Consider the following 22,454-nt stretch of genomic DNA (forward strand, 5'->3'; position numbering starts at 1 on the left):
GGCAGACAAGCGAACTCCGTTCAACACCGCAAATCGAAAAGTAGATAGTAAGATCACGCTCGCTGAGGCTCATCGTCGGCTTTCCGTTTCCTGTTCACACCATCATCAACCTCAAGGATCTTTGAGTCTGTGAATGTTTGTACGCCGTGATCCTCATTGTCTTCTCCGTCTTCGGCTTCGACCTTCTCCCAGTCGTCATCTTCTTCCGGGCTCTTCCTGTTATCTTCTCCTGACTGGTTTGACGTAGAGTGGACATCAGCTTCCGCAGCCTTGTCACTAGCATCGTCATTCCATTGCAGAACGAGCTTGACAATTCTTGCTCCAGAAGGCTTCAACCGCCGATAGTAATTCTCAACAACGCCCTCCTCCACCTGGAAGCCGCGCGCGATGTACCATTTCAGACCCTCTTCATTGGCTTCATGCACATGTGCCGTGACACAGCGCACATTATAGTGTTTTACTAGTTCCGAGACCTGGTAAGTAGACCGCGAGCCAGAAGAAAAAGACGAAGGGGCAGAAGAGAAGAGCAATGAGTTAAGAAGCGACGCCGCAATACCGCAGCCCCGATACGGGGAAAGCAGATGCAGGGTCTGGATGTAGAGATTTGTCGGCTCCTGCGAATGGGGGTTCGACTGGGTTTGGATAAGTTCTGCGGTGGTAGGAGGGAGCCGTTCTAGACGACACCTGATCCCTCCGATTACTTTGTCTGTCCCCGTGCTTGTTCCTAGCGGGGATGCGGATGTGGGAGCGTATGATGTGGAGGCTGGCGCCGCGGCTCCCGGATGATCATGGTAGATGGCCACGCGTGACACCGATGCGATCACGGGGTCTGTGATGGTCGCTGTGTAGAAAGAATTTGGGTAGCGTATTGGGAGTAGCAAGCCCGTGATCCGGATGAGAGAGGGTATGTGAGCGGTGCTCACGGATTCGATGGTAACATGAGGGTGCGGGGTTTTGTAACTGGGTGCGATGGGATGGGGGTATGCGGGGGGATGAAAAGACGAGTCTTTGCCTGGTGGTGGTTTGACCCTGTCTGCGATACTGGTAGAGGTCGCAGACTGAGGAAGAACCAGCGATGGAGGGTATATAGGAGGTTTGGGGTGTCTGTTGTTGGAGGAAGAAGAGGATGGAGGGGAGAGTGGTGGAGAAGTCGGCGCTTTCGACTGATGCGCCTTTGCGAAGAACTGGTATGCCATGGTAAATGAGGAACTGTGCAGATAAGCGCTATGCTGTAAAATGTTCAGTCCTTTCTGCGCGTTGAACACTTCTGTGAATCATTAAAAAAGACTACCTGGCGTGGCAGTTAAAGAGGGGAAAGTCGTACGGTCCGCTTGATGGACGAAAACAGCGAAGAAGAAACGCGGAGATGAGATAAGATAAGATGGGCCGGTCGGAGAAGGCAAGTGAAAGGCCAGCGCAGAAGCCTCTTGTCCTCTCCACTACACACCAAGGGTACCTTGGAGTAGACTACGGAGTTCTGTCGCATGCTATCGATATTTTGAACCTTCTATATCGTTCCTCTCTTATTATATATATACCAGCTGTCTAATGTGAAGCAGGTAAGTGGGTCTTCCTTGTGAGCTGTGTTGGTCATTCACTGACTCTCCCTACCGTGGAGTGTTACCCGCCCCAGGCCGAGAAACCTATATACTATCGACTGGTAAATGGATCCCATTAGCCGACTCCTCTCTGTGTTACTATTCTGTTCGCTATAATTCGATTGATTCTGTTGTGACGCTCCTCGTATACTCCGTACAATCCGTGCCAAGAAGGATTGTCTTGCGACCTCAACTTTCTTTTGCCTCTGCGCGATCGCCTTGCCACGAGCGGATATTCGTCGTGATATAATACTCAACAGTACATGGAGCTGTTTTACTAAGTCCAAGAAATACCGGAACCGCTACGCGACCTTCTTGAACAATTGTTTTGCGAGCTAGGTTTAGTTCGCAGAGTGAGGTGCGTTTCACAAAGCCAGCGATATACGTCTATTGCTCCAGTTCTATCATTGGAAGTAAATACTGGTGTCGCGTTTGAGCCATATAATATGTTTCCCATTGTGATTCTTCAACGAAAGAGTGCTTTAGAAGTTCCTTTCTTTGGCGCTCGGTCCTCTAAACGCAGACCATCAAACCTCCGTGCTTCACTCAATCATTCCACATATTGATACATCATATCCCTACATTGTTTTGATTGCGGTCTAGTTTCTGACTTCCCATGTTTGCAACATAGGTATCCTAAAAATGGGCGAATCAAACGGAACAGAACAGCAGGAAAGTTCCTTTCCTTCGGGAACTATTGCGAAGCTGGTATGTCCCTTATATTCGACTTGTACCATCTTCTAGCTGGCTACAGTGATACGCCAGATAGCTATAAGGCCATGGCACTGACAGTGCTACCTAGACATGTGACATTCTCAACAACACGTTCTATAACATTATCCACGACATAGTGTCAAAAGTCCACCGGGATGAAAAGGTCGCTCGAATGCGTTCTGCTGTCACAATCGCCAGGCAGAAAGCTGAAGAGGAAGCTGGCAGGCGCCGAGAAGAAGCAGGTGCCAAACCCACTGCGTTAAAGCCGGGCGAAGATTTCGAAGAGCTCAAGGACATCCGTGTTGAGACAGATGGGGCCATTTTTGAAGATGGGAAGGTTTATCTCAAGGGAAACCCACTTAATACCACGAAAGAAATAATCTGTCCCGACTGCCGATTGCCACGTCTACTTTATCCTGTGACTGGGGTCGGAGCCCGGCCCCCTCCGGATCCATATCGAGAATATTGTCAAAAGCAACCGATGATCAGCAAACCAGGGCATGACGTTCATGGGAATCCGTTCGCTACAGACAAATTAAACCCCAAGAAGAAGAAACAGACAAACACTTCAAATACACCAGCGTCAAGCCCGCCTACAACGCCGGACAGCTCCTTTAAGCAAGCGGCTCCAGAGAAAGTATCGTTTCCGACGGTCAAGTGCCCGAATTGCCCAAGGTACTTTGTTGTAACACGAGTGGCGCAACACTTGGACCGATGTCTCGGTCTATCAGGCCGACAAGTCAACCGAAACAAAACGCCCATGGAAAACGGTACCAGCACTCCTAGTTCTGCGCCACCCAAACGTCCATTAGACGATGACACTCCGCCAACGATAACGAAGAAAAAGAAACTCGGTGCTCCCAAAAAGCTGTCAGGGAAAAAGCCGCCACCGGCTCCCAGTAGCAAACTCAAGAATGGTGTGACGCCTGACATGGCGGCTGCCGCGGACGCTGCAGCCGCTGGTGATGGCGATATAAAGAGCGAACCGAATGGCGACGCATAGTTTCTTTTTCTTCTTTCCTTAATTATAGCTTCTGCAGTACTTCTGTGTTGCTTCTCGCGGGCAATCCAGGTGTGTCTGCACTGGAGACGAGGCTTTGGACATAGTCTCCTTTAACGATCTGACGTAAATACTCGGCATCAAAGGCGTCAACAGGACTTACTCTTATTAGTCGAAAAGTCTGGGACTCCTCGACACTATATTACTTCTCTTCAGTTCTTTCATTTATTATGGCTTTGCTGCTACAGCCCCGTTGTTTTGCTTTCGTCCGCTTTTATTTCAGGGATAGATGATCATGCCGGTGTATATGTACAATAGGTTAAGGTTGATAGTCAGTACGAGGGGTTGGCATTATTTCAATGGACATGGCTATCTTTACTGGGTCTAGCTTCCTTAGAAACATACATAATAGAAACAATCACAACTATCGCGTCCTAGATGAATTAGAAACCTGATCTGGTTCAGAGCATATAATTTGCCTGATATTTCAGGCGACTATCTCTATCAACTATGACTCCATAGCTCCTCCACTCCCCACTAGCTACATCGAAGTCCCCCAAAGAGGGCCGTATCCACCATTCTCCCTTTTCCCACATATACCTTACGAATCCGTCATCCTCTAATTTCTCCTGCTAAATATGGCTGACCCCAGCCTCATCTCCTGGGGCGTTTCCCGCATCTCACAAATCCTCCCACTAGACGAAGAATCACTCACGCAGATCATCACCTACGCCGCCAGTCTACCGAAAGAAGAGGGTGCCGATCATCTCAAAAACCTCCTAGGTGACTCCCCCGCTGCCTTCGAGTTCATATCCGCTTTCAGTTCTCGACGAGACCCCGCACCTCAGCAACCAGCAGTCCCCGATGCATCCTCATCTACACCGACAGCAACAAGCTCCAAGAATCCAGCAGCGCGGCAAAAGAAAGGCAAGAAGTCGAAACCACCGCTACACAGCGCCGGGCCCCCACGCCGGCCCGAGAACTTCGGAGATGTGACGGGCGGATACAAGAAGGCAGATCTAGAGGAGGATTACATGGCGCCGGCGCCTAGAGCCAAACAAGATACCAATGCTTCACGATCGTCGCATTTATCGGTCGAAGACTCATCTGCTGCTTCGTCGCGCGCTCACTCACCTGCCCCGAAACAAAGCTCGAGCAAACCGCCACCCTCTGCATCGGGGCCTATGCTCTCAGACTTGTTACCGAACGTTAAGTCCAAAGCCGCGAAGTCCTCTACACGACACAGTAACAATACCACTACGAGCCAGTCTAAGAATTCCCTTACGACGACCAACATCTCCGATTTAACTGCCGCAATCGCCGCACTAGAAGTATCCACGAACCCAACTCTGAGCAACGAATCCCGAAAATGCTCCTGCTTCGCTTCGATCCACCCACTTTTCGCTCCCGCCCCGAACTGTCTCAACTGCGGCAAGATCATCTGCTCCCTGGAGGGCCTCCAGCCGTGTTCGTTCTGCGGGACACCCCTGCTATCGAACGAGGAAGTGCAGAGCATGATCCGAGAACTACGGGCAGAACGAGGCCAGGAAAAGATGCGCGCGCATAACGAGAGTGTGCATCGCGAGGGCGGACCGGGGCAGGGCCCCTCGCCTTCGGCTTCTTCCAGCAAATTGAACGCGGCCATGGCTCACCGGGACAAATTGCTTCAATTCCAGGCGCAGAATGCCAAGCGGACGCGCGTTGTCGATGAGGCGGCGGACTTTGAGACTCCGAATGTTGCGTCGACGCTGTGGATGAGTCCTGCGCAGCGGGCTCTCGCCTTGAAGAAGCAGCAGCAGATATTGCGCGAGATGGAAGAAAAGGCTCGTCCGGAATGGGAGAAGAAGAGGACCATCATGAGTTTAGATATTAAGGGCGGGAAAGTCACTCGCGTATACCAGTCTGCTGGAGCTAGCCCTGCTGATCCGGGATCCCCTGCGGAAGAAGAACCCGAGCCCGAGCCTGAGGCTAGTGAGCCGGCAGATGAATATACGAAGCCACGCCGCGGTGAAGCCTTCAGTCGGAATCCACTTCTGGCGGCCGGGGGATTGATGCGTCCTGTCTGGAAAGGACCAGATGGTAAACCGGTTGAGGCGAGACCACAAAGTGAACGAACACAGACATGGCGACGAGTCCAGGATGATAAAGACGACAATGAGCAATGGATTCTCGACGGCGGCTTACATGGATACTCTTAGGTTGGGACGTGAGTTTTGATGGTTGCTCAGAGATGCTCGTACGTTACACAGACACAGTCAGCTTACAGCTATCGGTTCTATCTACGCATCATATTTCGGGGACCATCTGAATGGTCAGAGAATACACACCACGGAATTGCGCGCGAGACCTCACAGTTCCCCTCCCCCAGTGAATTGGGAATTCGGGTTCACAGCTGACCCAGTACCCACTATTAACCATCTATCGGTGAAGACAAGGAGTCAGTGATCTGTGGGACCAAAAGACACTCGGATAGAAGCGGTCCTCAAGAAGATCATTGCTCCGATTTCAGTCTGACACCAGACTAACAATTAGATAGCAGATATAGCATCCTAGGTACATCCAGATAAGCCCAAACAAATACTAAAAAATCACATGTCCATGCATACAAGCTACACTCATACCCAACTACCAGTATACCAAACCAACAACGCGTAGAAGATAAAAACAAAAACAACTATCTACCAGCAACCAACTCTATCACAGTAAACTTCCACACACGTTCACCCCTCAACTAAAAATAAACCCAACGAACACCACGGTAAAGAAAACCGAAACCAGAACGCAACCGCCACTTTCTTACAAAAGCTGACATACGTATGACACCCTCACCCATCCCTTGCACCCAAACAAAAGAAGGTCCGTTTCTAACCGAGCCCAGAAAGAGGTATATATACGGGGACAGAGTGGATGGAAATGGTATCCTACCATAGCCTTAAAAGAGAGACAAATTATTTGCTCTACCAGTGAACCTGGTCCTATTACCAAGCTCCATATTGCTTGCTTCTTGCCAGGAACGTTTGCGGGGGAACGCTGTTCGGTTGGACTCGGCTTGTGTCGGCTACCGTTTCCGGATACGGAAGGTCTACGTTAGTTCCATAGTACCAACGGGGGGAAGTAGGGTTGCAATATGCTCGTCCAGGAGGTTTGGAAGACGTTATCCATTGAGGGGGTTGTGGTGGGGGTGTCTGCTTTGCTGGGTTTGTTGGTACGTTCTACCTCTATCCTTCCTCATCTCTTTTTGTCCCTCTCTTGTTGTTCATTGGTGGTGTATGGTATGTGCAATGTACGTCGTCGCAGTGCTTACTGTTGCGGTTACATAGTCTTTTGCATATGTCATCTACAACCGCTTCTTGCATCCTCTTCGGAAATTTAACGGTCCGTTCCTTGCGTCGATAACCCCCTGGGTGCAGCTGTATCATGGCTTGAAGGGGGACCGGCATTTGTGGCTGCATAATCTGCATCAACAGTATGGATCGCATGTGCGTGTTGCGCCGAACTTTGTCTCCATCAATTCCGCGCAGGGTCTGCATGATATCTATGGACATGGGAAGAAGCTGAAGAAGGCCAATTTCTACAATGGGTTCACTGCGATTAAGGGCGTGTATAACACGCACAATGTCATCGATAAGACCGTCCATGGTCGGAAGAGACGGGTGCTGAGCCAGGCTTTCTCCGATCAGGCTCTCAAGAGCATGGAAGATGTCATGTTGCTGCATGTTCGACAGCTTTGCACGGCTCTGGCAGAGCAGCAGACGGAGGGTAACAAGGCTGAGGCTCAGAAGACTACCGTCCAGAATATGGGCGATTGGTTCAGTTACCTCACGTACGATGTCATGGGTGAACTGTGCTTCGGGAAGAGTTTCGATATGTTGGTGTCCAGCGGCCGCAGGAAGATGATCCAGCTTGTTGATCGTGCGGCCAACCGTCACTATGTGGTGAGTATAGCGATTCCAGATTTCCCTGGCCTCTTTTACTGACAAATATCAACCAGTGCGGTCTCTGGATGCCCCTTGATACCTGGCACTTGGACCAAATCGTCATTCACCGACTAACCAACGACCGATGGAACTTCATCATGAACTCGCGCGTAGAGGCCAACAAGCGAGCCCAGGAGCGCACGCAGGCAGGCCACGACTCCAAGAAAGACTTCTTCTACTATCTGCTCAACGCCAAAGACCCCGAGACGGGCAAGGGTCTCACGACGCCTGAGCTCTGGGGCGAAGCCAACGTCCTCATGATCGCAGGCAGCGACACCACCTCCACCACGCTCGCAGCGACCATCTTCTACCTCGTCCGCAACCCGCGCGTCATGAAGCTCCTGAAAAAGGAAGTCCGCGAGGCCTTCACCTCCGTCGAGGAGATCGTCACCGGCGGCAAGTTGAATGAGCTTGTTTACCTGAAGGCCTGCATTGATGAAGCACTGCGCTTGGCACCTGCCGTTCCGGGGGCCATTCCGCGCGAAGTGATGGAGGGCGGCGCCGTCGTGGATGGGGCCTTTTTACCCGCCGGCACGGACTGTGGGACCCCGACTTACTCCATCCACCGCCAGCCCCAGTACTACCGCGAACCTGAGGCGTATTTGCCCGAGAGATGGATTGAAGGGGCAACGTGCGTAACCGCCGATGATAAGTGGGAGAGCACCAAGGATGCTGTTGAGACTGCACGGAGAGCATTCTGCCCGTTCAGCATCGGGCCCCGCGGATGCATTGGCAAGGGCATGGCATTCATGGAAATGCGACTGACCATCGCGCGGTTGATGTTCCTATTTGACATGGAGTTAGCCGATCGACAGGGAGAGGATGAAAAAGGCCATCTGGCTCTGGTGGATCATTTCACCAGCGCCAAGCAGGGGCCGAATGTGATAGTCCGCCGGAGGGATATAACCGTCTAGGCAAATTATATGGCCTTTCTAACGAAGTCGATTTATGTATAGCGCATTGGCAAATTCATTCAATTAATAACACAAACGCACCAGATCGAAAACCCCTCTATTAGCAAAGACCCAAGTAAACCAATCCTAATTCCAATCAAACCAAACAGAAAAGCAAAGAAAAGAAAACAAACCCCCCAAAACGCCAAGCACACGCGAACAAAACAAGTCACACATCATTTCCCACCTCCAGAACTTGAACAGGACACGTGCCCAACACGTGCAACAAATCCAAAAGGGTAAATAAATCAGTAAATGAAGCAAAACCCTTGAAACAAAAAACAGAGCAAGCAAAAGACCAAATATCCAATATCCAATATCCAATATCACCTAATAATATTCATATACAAATCTCGCCTACCCCTTCTTAACAACCCGCAGAAAAATACATAATGCTCACCACCTCCTGAACATCATCATCATCCAAAAGAAAAATACAATACAATGCCCCCATCCCCCTTGACAGTGACCCTGATCCAATCCACGATCCTCAACGCCATCTCCAATATCCTGGCCCAATTAATAGACCGGCACAAAGAAAACGTACGTAGAATTTCTTTTTACTTTTCACTACTATTTCCTTTATTCCCCGTGATCCGTGTAGAGGTGGTGAATACACCTATACAAACTAACCAAAATCTACCTACTTTCCCTTCTTACTACCTTACCCCAATGATAAGTATACAACAACTTCCAAGCTTACTAACAGAACCCACGGGGGAAAAAAGAAACCATTCGCCTTAAACACAATCGCACTCATCCAATTCATCACCTACGGCGCCATTATCGTGCCGCCCAATTTCTCCTGGCAGAGATACATCGAAGCCAGGTTCCCGGGTTTTCCCAGCTGGAAGAGAAATAACGACAACCATGTGCCCGAGCCCAATGGTCTCCTGCCAACGAAGGAGAAGCCGTTTAGGCCGAAGCAGCAGAGATCTGGGATGTGGAACTTTGCTGTGAAGTTCCTTCTGGATCAGACTATTGCTGGAGTGTGTAATATTCTCTTGTTTATTGTGTTGATCAATCTGTTGAAGGGATCAAATTTGGGGAGGGTTTGGGAGTTGGTTTGTGAGGTATGCTATCTCCTTTCTTTCTTTTCTGCTTTTTGGTAATCTCTCTTTTCTACTCTTTTGGGGGTCTATCGTTGCGGTGCTGACAAGGGTAGGATTTTGGTCCCATCATGCTGGCTCGTCTGAAGTTTCGGCCTATCGTGTCGGCGCTTATGTATACTGTTGTCCCTGTCGACCGACGGGTGGTGTTTGGGAGCGCCTGCGGAGTTATCTGGGGGATTTATTTAAGTCTTTATGCGGTTGTTTGAACCGTCCGGTACCGGTTTTAGATTTTTCATCGTTAGCACTAGGGTAACTGATAGATTCTATTCACTGTTCCATGCAAGGAAGAATCCTTATATACATAGCCTAACAAAGCAAGAAACGTCCACTTCCCTGAACACTAAACGTGGAACTTTTCCAACCACCATGATAAAGAGGCAGCAAGCCATATTAAATAGAACTTGTAGACTGCATTATGATAAACATGAAGCGAAACATAACCCCATCCGCAGAGCAAGGCCTAGAAATAGTGCATTCTAGGCAGCCATCGCCTCAATCTTCTTGCCTTTCACGGACAGCCACTGTATAGGAAGTGCCGCGAAGAAGCCAATTGCCCCTATGGCCACTGCAGCATAGAATGTCTGGGTGATAGCATCGTTGTAGGACTCGAGAACTGTAGGTAATATGTCCTTCGACACAGCCTGCCGCAGCATCGTAGCACCGGCACCAACCACCTTAGCAATATCAACTTCGGGGGCTCTGGCAAGAATGTTCTTGCGCAGTTGGTTTTGAAACACATTCTGTGCGACAGAGACAAAAAGCGCGCCCCCTAGTGTCTGGGTGAACATGACGATAGCCGTTGCAGTGGGGACATCAGCAATTGGAAGAGCAGCTTGGACAACAATCATGGGTTGCTGCAGACCCAAGCCCACGCCAACTCCGAATAGAACCTGGTACCCAATCCATGCAGCATCACCTGAATCGACTTTTAACGTGCTCAGAAGCCCACCACCGATTGACATGAGAATCGGTGTGGCGATCATGAACGGTGTATAGTATCCAACCATAGTGACACAAGCACCAGCAGCAATGGAGGCAACAATCATAGGAAGGAGCAACGGAAGGTTCATTATGCCTGACCTGGTTGCTGTGACACCTTTTATCGCTTGGAACCAAATCGGAAGCTATTAAAAGCACAAATTAGCGTATGTCTCTGTGGTCGTAGAAGGTGCCAGCTTACATAGTAGATATAGATGAAAAATGCTCCACCAACGCAGAAGCTGTAAGCTGCAGCGCCCCATACATTCCGATTCTTGACCAGTCGCGGAGGTACCGTAGCCTTGTCCTGCTGCCACCACTGTATACCACAGAAGGCAATGAGAAGGACCCCGAATACAACGAAAAGAGCTATGATCCGAGCATTGTTCCAGGCATACATAGTGCCTCCCCATTGTAGAGCGAGCAATACACAGATAATTGATGGCATGAACAGGGCAGTTCCAGGGAAGTCTAGTTGCCCCATTTGGTTTTTGAAGCCGGAATTGTCCTTGACAGACTTGGGTGCTCTGAAAAAGAAAATGATGAAGAAAGCAGTCACTCCGCCAAAAGGCAAATTGATGTAAAAACACCATCTCCAACTGAGGCGGTCCGTAAACGCACCGCCCATCAAGGGTCCGGCCACACTCGCGATTCCATACATTGATCCCATCATCGCGGCGAAGATTGGTCGTCGGTTCAGTGGCACTGTCTGTGCAATGATAATGAGGGCCCCCGAAAATAGTCCTGCTGCCCCGAGACCGGCTATGGCTCGGCCAACGATCAGTGTTAATGAGTTCGGCGCGATCCCGCAGATCAGAGATCCCAGTTCGAAAACAAAAAGGGCAGTTAAGTAGACCCATTTTGTAGAGTAGAACGTATACAGCTTGCCGAACGTCAGGCACAATGCACACGTTGTCAGGAGGTATGCGCTGCCATACCAGCCCACATCTTCAAGGGACTTGAACTGATCTGTGATCTTCGGGATTGCCGTGGAAATGATGGTGTTGTCCTAAGCAAATCAAGCTCATTAGCAGGCCATCCAACGGTCATGCGTAACAGTTATTGCCAGCAAGTAGTGAATGGTCTTACCAGTGCCAGACAGAAGATGGCAAGGGCCAGTGCGATAGTAATTAGGCCAAGTTTCCAAGAGCTTGGATATTCTTCCTCCTCTTCTTGCGTTGCTTCATCGCCTGGGCTAGTGTTCGCCACATGTATACTGTTTTCATTCTTTGCTTCTGAGACCAGCGCAGGCGACTCTTCCTGTGAGCCGGCGAGCGTACTCCCTTTTTCCATGGATGGTCGGCCCTCCACTGATCTGCTGTCGGATACAAAACTGGCCTGTGGCGGTGAGCGAAGAGTGTCTTGCAGTTTATTGTCGTGCATTGTATCTATTGACCTAGAGAATCTAGATAGAGATGAAATGGGAATAAGAGGTATGAAAGACAGAAAAACAAAGTGACGTAAAGGGAAGGAACGGTTGAGGTCGTCAATCTAACGAAGGGAAAGTATAGAAAAGTAGTTAAGAGGCAAGAACTGGGGAGGATTAACTTTACCTGCTAGGGTTGGCGATATAAGACCGATCACTGATTCATTGATGACACCGTGACGAAGCAAAGGGTGACGAGGTCCTGCCTTGTACCCAATCGGTGAAGTGTAAATGAACCTCCGCGGCAGCGTCACTTCGAAAAAAGACTGGCTTTCCATCTCAGGACGTTTTGTACTACATCAAAGAAACATGCCCGCGTGAACGGGATCTTCTGCTCCCGAAGACCGAAGAAATGTCATCCTGTCCATGCTCTTTTCCCCAAAATAATCATGGGGTGTCATATCAGACATCCGATCCATTCTTTCCACGGAATCTAGGTAATCCGTGGTCCGTAATGAAGAATAATGAACTGTGAAGTCCTAAAAAAATAACAAAGAAAGTGTCACGGCCTAGACTACGGACGGACCAGCCTTGACCCTGCCGCTGAGCATTAAAATACAATGAATGACCGGCCTTTGTCAACTAGACTGACTGTCTTTGCAGATAAATCCCTTGCATCTGAGCTGCAGATTGACCTAGCCTGAGCAATAAAATGAAGGAAAAGGTTTCCTTGGCCATTTGCAAGGAGACCAACTAATGAGTGGATCTATCAACCTTATGTGCTCATATAGGAAACTCTAATGTCAGGTACCGTGACGAGCGGGTAATTTGATGGAGCCCCAGCTTTGTATGGATCATTAGGCTATTGCCACAGAATGGATAATCTTGGTTGATCGGCGAATTAAAAGTATTGTAAACACCCCGGGGGTTTGGTCAAGGTTCTCATACATAGAGACTGCGATTTTATTAATAAGGACGCTGTTGAAAGGACTTCATGAGTAGGAAAATTTTTTTATTGCAACATATCTTCCGTGTTCCATGATAATGCTAATTAACGCCTTAAAAAATGAATATTGTTACACCCTCCTTCCCAGCCACTCTCACTAACTCCAGGTCCTTTCACAGTAAGCCGTCCCTGCAAATTCGAGCACATGGCCTTCGCCGCGTGGAAAGCGGCTAGGGAAGGTGAAGATAAAGTAGTCTTCACCGGCAGTCCGAGGTCACCCATTCAAAACGAACCATAAAACAAGGGGGAATAAAGTTGAGATCATCGCAAAGTGTTAGTCATACGACCACTACTGGGCCTTCATTCTGGCTTCTTCCTTGCTAGCCACCAGTGCAATCAAAGCCGCACCAACACCACTGCCATCCTTTGAGATACCAATGCGCACCTTCTTGTCGCCGGCAACGCCTACCTCGGGCACCTCACGCAAGGCGTCACGCATGTATCCCTCAAAGTTAGGGTAGAACTCGACCAAGCTTCCGTCGACACCAACGTCCACTAGATCGTCGGTCTCGAGTTTCTTGGTGGCGATGAGGATGGCAGCAATAGGCACGGCGCTCAGACGAGCAGCGCGCTTGCCAATGGCATGCACGATCGTCTTAACAACCTTGCAGTCCGTGGTGCTAGCCCGTTCGATCTTCAAGTGGTCCTTTAATGCCGTCTTGGTAGGCTCCATGCTCTCGCTGTTGTCAGCTTCAACCAAGCTCAGGAGGCTAGTGTCAAGGCCCCACTGACGGAAGAGCGTAGAGTTTTCTGGAACAATAACATCCGACGAGGCACTGGGCTTGAACAGACCCAGGGATTCGTTGCGGTGCAGATCAACCAGGACACGGCGCAGAATCTCACCGAGGAACATTCCGGAGACTCGCTTTTCGAACATCTGGATGCCAGGGTTGTTACTTTCCTCATCCAGCTGCTGGTCGTAGACGGTGTTGGGCAAGACACTCAGGTGGTTATCAAAGCTACCCCACTCAGCATTGATAATCATTTCACCCGTTGTCTTATCGTAGTCGGAATGTTCGATAGTAGCCATCTTGGTGATCTTGTCGAGCTTCTCGACGTAGGCACCGTTGGTACCCGTGCCGAAGATGGCACCGAGGAAAGTTCCCGTTTCACCAGGGGAGGTGTATGAACGGGCCATCAGGGTTCCAACTGTGTCATTGACAAGAGCGGCCACGCGCACGGGGAGCTCCAGAGCATCAAGCGCATTTTGCAATAGCGCGCAGACATCATGGCCGACGGCATCGGGAATGTTGAAGCCCTTCGTCCAGCGAATGAGGGTACCCTTGTTAATGCCGACCTGGCGCACGGGGAAACTGAAAGTAAAGCCCAAATCAAACAAATCCTCTTCGCTATTTCCTTCACGTCGGCGTTTGAGGTGAGCTTCGAAGTGTTCGTTGTGGTGGATACGCAGGAAAGCTTCGATCTGGCGAGCCAAGAAAGTGAAGAGATCCTTGGAGGTGCCGGAAGCCATCAATTCACGAGGGATCATGATTTTAGACTGGGTGAGAGAAAAGGTGTTATCACCGTGTAGATCTACTGAACACACACGAAAGTTGGTACCGCCAAGATCTACGGCTAGGTACAGCCCCTGTCACAACAAGGTCAGACATGCAATTGCGATATAATAAACAGGATCGATAATATACCTTCTCTGTCCCATTTGGTACCGAGGTAACGAACGTTGGGATTTGGCTCAGAGTTGTGCCCTCCTTGCTCAGTCCTTCATCAATCTCTCGGATGTACTCTTTCACCCCGCGTTGGACCCCCTCGGCGGGGAAGTCGAACTGGCGGGCAATCCGCGCAGCTTCGTCCAACAAGGCGGATGACATTGTGGGAAGCGGGAGGAAACGGAAGTAGGATAGTGGGGGGGTTAGAGTGTTTAGAGAGAGAGTTGACAAAAGAATAAGTTGAAGGATAGAAGGGAGTGAGGAGAGAGAGGGAACAACACGAGGTAGGTATGGAGGGGTAGAGAATTTGGCGGGGGGAAGGGAAGGGGGAAAAAAAATTATTTCTTGGAATTATATAGGTTGCATGGTATCCAAGCGATAATATTGAGGGCGCATACGTAGGGAAGTGTCGAAGAGGGGTCGATGAGGTCAGTCAGTGGGCCAGATTTGGACCTAAAGATGTTGAGCCAATGGGGTCTCCGGGTTCGCCGGCGCTTCTCTTCACTGAGACCCTAGAATTATTGGATATTTTCCCGAATGTTTCGGGCCCCAATAGATCTGTCTTAGCAGTGCATGGCGTGGATGCAAATGGAAGCCTTGATGGTAGCGAACCCGTTCCATGACGCTATGAAACTGTGTGGGGTGTTTTACCGGTGAGAGACAATGGTTAGGACGGCGTGTAGACACGGGGAAGACACGGAGAAGACACGGAAGGAAAGGAATGATCTTTATTGGTGGTGCAGTCCGTGAGCAGAACACTACCGGCGAAATGTAGTATAGTACAAGAATGGCCTTATCACTTCCGAAGTGAACACTCTCCGTATGGAGTAGTCTGGGGTGACATTTAGAGGCTGACATGCATGGTGGTTAGGTGACAGAAAGTGGGGAAGAAAGAGCCTGGCAAAGTTACGCCGATTCCTTATCCCATGAGCGTCGAGTAACTACACAGTACTCCCTTCTCCAGTACATAGGTCTAGGGTACTCCGTACACAACTTACTGAAAACCAAATACTCTGTGTTAAAACGCTATGTATACACTGCCCTGTAATCACTTACCAGAAATACATATCTCAGTCACTGGTGGCAATGATAATCATGCTACACATAATGACCTGATCCTATAACACACTAGTCCTTGATTTGGATTCATTGCGGCTGTTACCAAGTACCAAGAACCACCTCCTTTGGCTACGGGAACAACCAACACGGCAAGAACCGTTACTCCAAATCTCGTTCACGGTACAGGGTTACATTGCGACTCGAACAATTGGCCAATTGAGACACATTGACAGCAGCCACCGTGTTTTAATATCCTATCTAGATCAATACTAGAACACAGAAGATCTAGAAATAGGGGCCAGAGGGCTAAAAGAACAGGAGAAGGACAAAAGAGCATACCTCACTTGACTCCATACTACTTCCGTGCGCAAGCAGCACATACAGCGAATGACTAATCATCACGTGACATACACCGGCGGAAGTCGGCTGCTGCGTAGAAACGGCGATATGCGAACTCCTCTGACGACCTTGGAATTGCCCAGGCCCTGCTGTCTCCGCTGTCTTCACGGTGTTAAATCGGAGCTATATTCAGGCACCGGAAAAGACTAAATTTGTTTTTCTGTCTAAAGATCCGAGGAAAGGGATCAATTTCCAATAATTAAACACATAATGGGCGCCGGTAGCTCCAAGCCTGACGCTTCGGCGGGCTCGAAACATGTTTTTTCGAGGTATGTTTACATCTGTACTACCAGTCAATTGCTTTTTGAATGGACATTCTGCCAGTCCCGGGTATGAAACAAGGAAGAGACGGCATTATTCGTACGTTAAATGAGGAAGGATACTTCACGCCGGGTAGTGGGTAGATTTGAAGAGGGAGAGGGACAGACACATTTCCCCCAGATACAATGCAGCATTCAATCGAGTAGGCTGACACGGTTGATTTCTATAGCAGTGGCCCCGTCGAGTTCTCATCTAACCTCGTTGACCACCTCCAATCCAACACCGAGGTGCGTATATATTCGCGAAACACATTCAGAAGAATTACCGAAAACAACCAATTGGCAGCCAAAAACTAACCAGAATAGACGGACGCCTCCCGTGCAAAGAGCATCGAACTCCAGATCCAGGCCCGCGTAGCCCAAGAGCTCGAACGTCTCCGTCAACGCGAGCAGCAGACCATTGCTGAGATCGAGAAGCGCATTGCGGAATCCAAAGACACTGCTCCCTCGTCGTTCTCTTCCACACCAAACATCAGCTACCCTCCTGGCTCGCTGAACCTGGATGCTCCCCGGATCCCCTTCGCGGGCCGCGAATACACTCCTGCCCCTGTCCCCGATGCGCAGCCCATCAACCGTGATGTGTCCCGTGACTCGGTAAACACCGAAATCGAGGAACTGCGTGCTAAGCTTGAGGGCCGGAGAAAGTTGGTTCAGATTGATGAGAGCGTTGAGAAGGCCAAGTCAAATGTCGTGAGCTGTTTGCGCTTGAATGACCGCCGGCCTTTGGATTGCTGGCAGGAGGTTGATGCGTTCAAGAGGGAGGTTGCTAAGCTTGAGGAAGCGTTCGTAGACCGGGTTGTTGGTTAGATGATGCAGTCAAAAACTATATGTGTTGCTTAACAATAGATTCCTCAGATCTCTCGTGTTATGTTGTGTATATGTTCCTGTATGTACCGGGATTAGGCTCAGGCTGTGACTATTACTTGCGTGGAATTTTTGGCCGCTTTATCGAGGGTACTCATGGTTTTAGTGGGTAATTTTAAGATGGTTTGTTTTCATGCCCTAGAACTGTACATCCCGTGTGTAGGTTATTTTGGACATTTGAAAATTCCAACCTCGTGTCTGTCAATTTGCACTGGCAGTCTTTTTTCAATACGTGATCGTCCTGCATCACCCGTAGTGAATTCTACGCTTGAGATGAAGTCCAAAAAAAGAAAAAAGATCCTGGGTATCATATAATAGTGACATAGCTTTCAATGCCTACACAGCACATGCGTTCAAGCAACTTCCCAATAACCCAGTCTTCCTACCCTCTCGCCCGCTCCCCGAATGATGCACATGGTCCTCTCTCGAGCCTTGCATTTTCCAAGGGCAGCTAGAGTGACCTTCGACACCTGTATCGAACCAACTCCTGTGCCCTTGCCTGCGGAGAGATTGAAATTTCCTGTTGTTACAAAGCCAATGAGATCTTCTTCCGATGGAAGAGGCAAATGCTCCTGATGGACATCTGTATCGATTTGGGCTGATAGAAGAGATGCAGCGAGGCGCGCTTGGGGGTCTGAACCAGTGCTGGAAGATTCACGACCAGGTGATTTGTGACCGGCCGGCTTAGCTGATGCAAAAGAAAGCCATTTCTGACGGAGTTCTGGGTTGGTGGTAGGTAGACGGTAGATTCGAGCTCGCGGGGTAGGGGTGCCTCGATTAAATAAGGAAACTCTTACAGTCGCAAGAGCTGAATTGTCGACACTAGAATTCTGGTCTCTAAGTGCACGGTCGGCTTCGGCTGGCTGTAAGTGGTGTATACCGAGCGGAAGACCATCCACAGAGGTTTCCTCGTCCTCGCCATTCTGCCGTGTTTCAATTTCGCCCTCAGCCTTCGCTTTTTTGTCCTTTTCATTGGGATCGCTGGCGTCAGAAGCTTCAGCACCCTGGACCAGTCTCTCCCAATCGCATGCCCAACCCCGACCAATCTCACCTCTCTGGTTGGCTCCCAAATCAATACTGTCGAATTCAACTCTCCGTCCCTTAGGCCGTCGTTCCCATTCCTTCTTTGACTGTTCTCGGTCACGCAAGTTCCATTCCCAACCAGCACGTGTGCCAGGGAAATCACCGGGGAACCAGGGTTCACCTGCTTCAAAAGCGAGCTGTTGCTGCTCTTTTAGACCACCAAGTCTCGGGTTTCCACCGCTTGAAAGGGTATAATACATCAACGAATACCACACTGGAAGGACGCACTTCCAAGGGAGAAGTACAGTCCAGCTACCTGGGGCATTGTTATCCTTCGTTTGAGCTCTGGGTCGAGTTGCAAGAAGCATCATCGGGATCTGCGGGTCAGTATCTCGAGGAGTCGGAAGGCGACCAGGCCCAGCTTCAGTCCGTCGCCGATTGATAGCTTTTTGGCTGGGCAGTTGGCGCACGGCAGCTAAGCGTGCGCGACGGTCGAAAATAGAAGGTGTTGTTTGCGTACGATCAGGTGCCCAGGATGACAAGGTCATAGCTAGGTCTTGCATGTCCTTTTCAGAGGAAGGGGGTCTCATTGTCTTGTGCGGGAAACGGAGACGAGGATCAGATATGGGAAATGCAAGGAGGGCGTTTTGTGGGAGAGATGAAGGATTCGAGACGCCCAGTAAAGAGTTCCACGTAGATTCCGGGGTGTTCGATAGTTTACTGTTCTCATTCGATTCAACTGGCCTCAGCACCGCCAACAGAGCTTCAGTGGAGCCCGGACCTGTGATATCGATGCTGCCAATCTCGAAACGAAGATCTTCGATCATCACAGGAGGGTTCTGCCTTTTGGAAACCTCGAGTAGCTCATTCCACAACTGTAAGAATGCAGACGGGTGTACTCTGATGAAGAGCTTCTTCCTATCTTTTTTGGAGTTTTTGTTCTCCACAGAGCTAGCTTTATCCGCATCCATCATTTCAACGTCTCCCGGCTTTTCCTCAGCACATCGAATCAAGGTGACTGGCGCAATAGGCCTCTGTGGCCCGTCGCACTCATAAGCCCACACTTGTAAGCTTCTTGTTCCGGCTCTCCATTTTTTGCCCCTTGGGCCCCATGCTTCATTCCCGTCAACGCCGACGGCCCTCAGAACACATTCTAATGCACCTTCCGTTCCCTCCAGCTGAATGGTAGACATATAGCTCATATCCCATACTATAGCGCCCCTCGCGCCTCTCGCCCGATGGGTCGGCCGGTAACTCTTCTCGGTCGGCGACAAAGGAATGGCGAATCGCCACAGAGGATCTTTAGACGTAGTCATGTGGGCTCGTTTTGCATGAAACATGTGCGTAGGGAGCCACGTCTTGCATTTTTGCCGCTTCTTGAATTTGGACTCTGGCGGGGGTGGGCGCGAGAGCTTATTTTTCTTGATCTTAGGGACACGCGGGGCAATATCAAAGGAGTGGCTGCCCGCCTCTTCCAGCGACTTCTGGTTCTCTTTATCACGCTTCGCTTTCGAGTGAGCTCTCTTGGCTTTGGTCTTGGTATTGAGGTTTTGGAGACGTCTGGCGGTTTCGAGACGGATGCGCATGGCCTCTGTTGGTTTCCTCCGACGTGCCGTCACGGTTGGTGTGTTATCTTCCATCATCTATTAGGTCGTAGGTTGTTTAGCAAGATTTTCCACACAGCTTGACTTGAGCGCTCACTGGGGCCATCCAGTTCGTAAAGCACCCAGGAGTGTTTCTAGCGTACCTCTCTCTTGGCCCTCGCCCTCAACCTACTTGGCACCCTCTTCACATTGTGACTGGCCGTTCTCCTCCTCAACGATCGAGGTACTTGCTGGAACGCGCGACTCGTCAGGGCGGCCTTCGATCGTTGCATGCCCGACTCCAGGGCACGAATTTCGAATTCACGGGCTTCGAGATACGCGGCAACATCGAGTTCTCCGGAAGCAGAAAGGGCAGATTCGGCGGACTGTGCAGCAAGTGTGCGGGCATCGAATGTTTTGGCGCGCTTCCGAGCTGCTGCGGAGCCATTTTGTGCTCCTGGGTGAGTGGACTTGCGCTTCGAAGCAGGGTTGGGGGCCATTATGGCCAATGGAGGCGTCGGACAAGCTAAAGTTAAATAAAGGTATACGATAATAAAAGAAAACCAATTTCTGGCTGGTGAATTATAGTGGCATTAAATGTGGTCTGGAATTAAAATTCCATATAGGAAAGCGGTGCTCGGAAAGCTTTAGCGCGTCACTCTTCCCGGCCGAAAGCCACTGGAAGGTACCACACCAATGATAGACGGTTAAGGGGGGGAAAGAGCAAACCCGTTGCGATCACAATGTAGATCTCTGGAGACCGGGGAGGCAGAGCTAATTCGTACTACGCAATATAAGGTTATTGACTGACATCATACTACGGACAAAGGAAGAATGTTCACAATTTCATAGCTTCGTTATTTATTGTATCTCTAAAGTGGGCTGTCTAATTCTAAAACATTATCCCCACTGCTGGAGTGCCAGCATCCTCTATTGGTCCCATGTCATAGTCCTTCTTCCTGTTGACGTATTTACAGGTGCTTGATGACGGTCTCAGCGCGCGAGAACTGCGATAATAGTGAGCGTGTATTCAATTAAGCGGTCCAAGAGGTTGCAGTCCATCATAACTTACCTCGAGGTGGTTCTTGGCGGGCTCAAGAGCAGCGTAGGTGACCTTGCCGTGGTCAATGACGATGGCGTAGCGCTTGGTGCGGCCCTCCTCATCGGCCCAGCCGAGGCTCTTGGAGAACTTAGCATCGGGGTCGGAAAGGAAGAGCTGTAAGGTCAGTCAGCAAGGGAACTCAAGAGCTAAATGCACTATAGGTCATCAACATACAATGTCGTCGTTCTTGACACCGTTGGCCTTGGCCCAGGCGCTCATGACGTAGGCATCGTTGTAAGCAAGGACAGCAACAACGTCGACACCCTTCTCACGGATCTCAGGGAGCTTCTCCTTGTACTCGGGGACGTGGTTTGCAGAGCAGACGGGAGTGAAGGCACCGGGAAGAGCGAAGAGGATAACCTTCTTGTCGGCCCACTCCTTGGAGGCGTTGTAGTTGATGGGGATACCGCAAACGTTGAACTTGTCAGCCTCCTCGGTGTAGGGGATGTATCTTTGGTAGAAGGTTAGTATCAACACAAGAAGGTTCAAAGGGTGTGATTAGGGACTTACGAGAAGACAACGTCGGAGGGGAAGCTGTCACCGGCCTTGATTCCAGACATTTTGATTGAATTGGTATGTTAGGTTGGGTTGGGAGTGAAAAGAATAGTTGGTTGTGGATGGAAAAAGGTGTTTATTTATGTGATGTGGGTGATGTGGAAAGTCAGAAGGGAGGAGCGAGGGGCAGGAGCATGTGGCGGTTAATATATGGGTTGATTCCCTCTCGGAGATCGCGTCCCACGGGCCGTAAGAGGCACACCTAAGGTGATCCAAACCAGAAGGATACCGAATCTTTTCGATTGGTGAGGGCTTAGGTGTGCTGTATTATCAAGAAGACCGCCCGAGACTGAAATGCCCCGCCATGCCCCCACTACCTTTTACTCATGGTTACCAAGGTACGTATTGGTCCGACGAATCTTTTTCACTTGCCCAGTGAAGTCATTCCGGATCCCCCGTACAGAAAAAGTGAATTGCCATCCTTTATGCAATGTATCTTACTTAATCCTTACTATACCCCAATTCCATATCCTCAATGATGGCGTTATGGACTCTTGAGATGAGAATTGATTGTGTCCCAATGGCGAGAAAGGTGGATCTAGTAGGCCAATCTTGAGCCAATCACGGCTATACCCCGAATGCATAGCAACCAGTTCGGTAGCCTTTTTCCTTATCTAATTTCTCTCTGGCGTGTTTGTTCCGAGACGGCTATTGTACTCCGTATGGCTCAATGGAAAAAATAAAAAGGGACCTTGATATCTCCGACTTTCACCGCCTGCCGCCTGCCCCTCGCTTACACGTGACTGACGTATGTACGGGCAGTGGCGTGGCCTTACTTGAGGGTTAAAAAAAATAATAAAATAAAAGTGCTATGTCATAAAGCATTCAGTTTCTATTTTCTTGGTTCACGAAAATCCAGGACAAAAGTATGTATGATACATAGTAAACTAAGTTCGACTATCTTGCCACTCGGGCCTGAAGTTCGGAGCGCTCCGAGGGACGGGAGCCATACGAAGAAAGAAAGATCTGATAAGATTTATCCAACTATGTACTCGTAGAAGTTCCATCAGGGGGAGGCTCAGTTTGGAAGAAGTCGGTTATTCGCCGCCTTGAAGCACCAATCTGTACAGATGCCGAAATTCAGGACTCCAGCACCCAGGGCTTACGTAAGGATTCGGTCTAGGTCGGGGCACAGGATAGCCTGGTTCCCGATTACATATCAATAATGTTCTAGAAGC

General features: G+C 49.8%; 10 protein-coding genes across 10 annotated transcripts; 5 read left to right on the forward strand and 5 right to left on the reverse strand.

The window, feature by feature from the left end:
* Nucleotides 1-53: 53 nt before the first annotated feature.
* F9C07_8782 (putative GNAT family acetyltransferase) lies at nucleotides 54-1,196 on the reverse strand (the record flags this gene model as incomplete). Its single annotated transcript, XM_041286500.1, has 1 exon — nucleotides 54-1,196. One exon carries the CDS (start codon nucleotides 1,194-1,196, stop codon nucleotides 54-56), a length of 1,143 nt encoding a protein of 380 aa, XP_041147980.1.
* Nucleotides 1,197-2,240: 1,044 nt separating this feature from the next.
* F9C07_8783 (putative transcriptional activator) lies at nucleotides 2,241-3,315 on the forward strand (the record flags this gene model as incomplete). Its single annotated transcript, XM_041293130.1, has 2 exons — nucleotides 2,241-2,306; nucleotides 2,401-3,315. The coding sequence occupies 2 exons, from the start codon at nucleotides 2,241-2,243 to the stop codon at nucleotides 3,313-3,315; spliced, it is 981 nt and encodes a 326-aa protein (XP_041147981.1).
* A 438-nt stretch (nucleotides 3,316-3,753) lies between these two features.
* F9C07_2285145 (activating signal cointegrator 1) lies at nucleotides 3,754-6,237 on the forward strand. Its single transcript, XM_071510742.1, has one exon. It carries the CDS (start codon nucleotides 3,951-3,953, stop codon nucleotides 5,508-5,510), a length of 1,560 nt encoding a protein of 519 aa, XP_071364535.1. The 5' UTR covers nucleotides 3,754-3,950; the 3' UTR covers nucleotides 5,511-6,237.
* Nucleotides 6,238-6,439: 202 nt separating this feature from the next.
* Nucleotides 6,440-8,203, forward strand: F9C07_8785 (putative cytochrome P450 monooxygenase; the record flags this gene model as incomplete). Its single annotated transcript, XM_041293131.2, has 3 exons — nucleotides 6,440-6,517; nucleotides 6,633-7,247; nucleotides 7,304-8,203. 3 exons carry the CDS (start codon nucleotides 6,440-6,442, stop codon nucleotides 8,201-8,203), a joined length of 1,593 nt encoding a protein of 530 aa, XP_041147983.2.
* A 335-nt stretch (nucleotides 8,204-8,538) lies between these two features.
* On the forward strand, nucleotides 8,539-9,635 carry F9C07_8786 (putative peroxisomal membrane protein 2, pxmp2). The gene is made up of 3 exons (XM_071511823.1): nucleotides 8,539-8,785; nucleotides 8,971-9,315; nucleotides 9,408-9,635. The coding sequence occupies exons 1-3, from the start codon at nucleotides 8,687-8,689 to the stop codon at nucleotides 9,558-9,560; spliced, it is 597 nt and encodes a 198-aa protein (XP_071364536.1). The 5' UTR covers nucleotides 8,539-8,686; the 3' UTR covers nucleotides 9,561-9,635.
* A 195-nt stretch (nucleotides 9,636-9,830) lies between these two features.
* Nucleotides 9,831-11,715, reverse strand: F9C07_8787 (putative efflux pump antibiotic resistance protein; the record flags this gene model as incomplete). The annotated part of the gene is made up of 3 exons (XM_041293142.1): nucleotides 9,831-10,478; nucleotides 10,535-11,341; nucleotides 11,422-11,715. 3 exons carry the CDS (start codon nucleotides 11,713-11,715, stop codon nucleotides 9,831-9,833), a joined length of 1,749 nt encoding a protein of 582 aa, XP_041147985.1.
* A 957-nt stretch (nucleotides 11,716-12,672) lies between these two features.
* On the reverse strand, nucleotides 12,673-14,727 carry F9C07_2164670 (uncharacterized protein). Its single transcript, XM_041293143.2, has 2 exons — nucleotides 14,351-14,727; nucleotides 12,673-14,292 (listed from the first exon to the last, which is right to left on the reverse strand). Exons 1-2 carry the CDS (start codon nucleotides 14,531-14,533, stop codon nucleotides 12,994-12,996), a joined length of 1,482 nt encoding a protein of 493 aa, XP_041147986.1. The 5' UTR covers nucleotides 14,534-14,727; the 3' UTR covers nucleotides 12,673-12,993.
* A 1,159-nt stretch (nucleotides 14,728-15,886) lies between these two features.
* F9C07_2285149 (ribonucleases P/MRP protein subunit) lies at nucleotides 15,887-20,480 on the reverse strand. Its single transcript, XM_041293144.2, has 3 exons — nucleotides 19,784-20,480; nucleotides 16,320-19,679; nucleotides 15,887-16,098 (listed from the first exon to the last, which is right to left on the reverse strand). The coding sequence occupies exons 1-2, from the start codon at nucleotides 20,117-20,119 to the stop codon at nucleotides 17,367-17,369; spliced, it is 2,649 nt and encodes an 882-aa protein (XP_041147988.1). The 5' UTR covers nucleotides 20,120-20,480; the 3' UTR covers nucleotides 15,887-16,098; nucleotides 16,320-17,366.
* F9C07_8788 (uncharacterized protein) lies at nucleotides 16,040-16,956 on the forward strand (the record flags this gene model as incomplete). The annotated part of the gene is made up of 3 exons (XM_071511824.1): nucleotides 16,040-16,098; nucleotides 16,320-16,377; nucleotides 16,456-16,956. 3 exons carry the CDS (start codon nucleotides 16,040-16,042, stop codon nucleotides 16,954-16,956), a joined length of 618 nt encoding a protein of 205 aa, XP_071364537.1.
* F9C07_2285150 (Redoxin) lies at nucleotides 20,450-21,433 on the reverse strand. The gene is made up of 4 exons (XM_041293145.2): nucleotides 21,232-21,433; nucleotides 20,896-21,172; nucleotides 20,692-20,835; nucleotides 20,450-20,626 (listed from the first exon to the last, which is right to left on the reverse strand). The coding sequence occupies exons 1-4, from the start codon at nucleotides 21,279-21,281 to the stop codon at nucleotides 20,591-20,593; spliced, it is 507 nt and encodes a 168-aa protein (XP_041147989.1). The 5' UTR covers nucleotides 21,282-21,433; the 3' UTR covers nucleotides 20,450-20,590.
* Between the last annotated feature and the right edge of the window lie 1,021 nt (nucleotides 21,434-22,454).

Source organism: Aspergillus flavus, chromosome 5 (genome assembly GCF_009017415.1).
Source record: "Aspergillus flavus chromosome 5, complete sequence".
Classification (NCBI taxonomy): domain Eukaryota; kingdom Fungi; phylum Ascomycota; class Eurotiomycetes; order Eurotiales; family Aspergillaceae; genus Aspergillus; species Aspergillus flavus.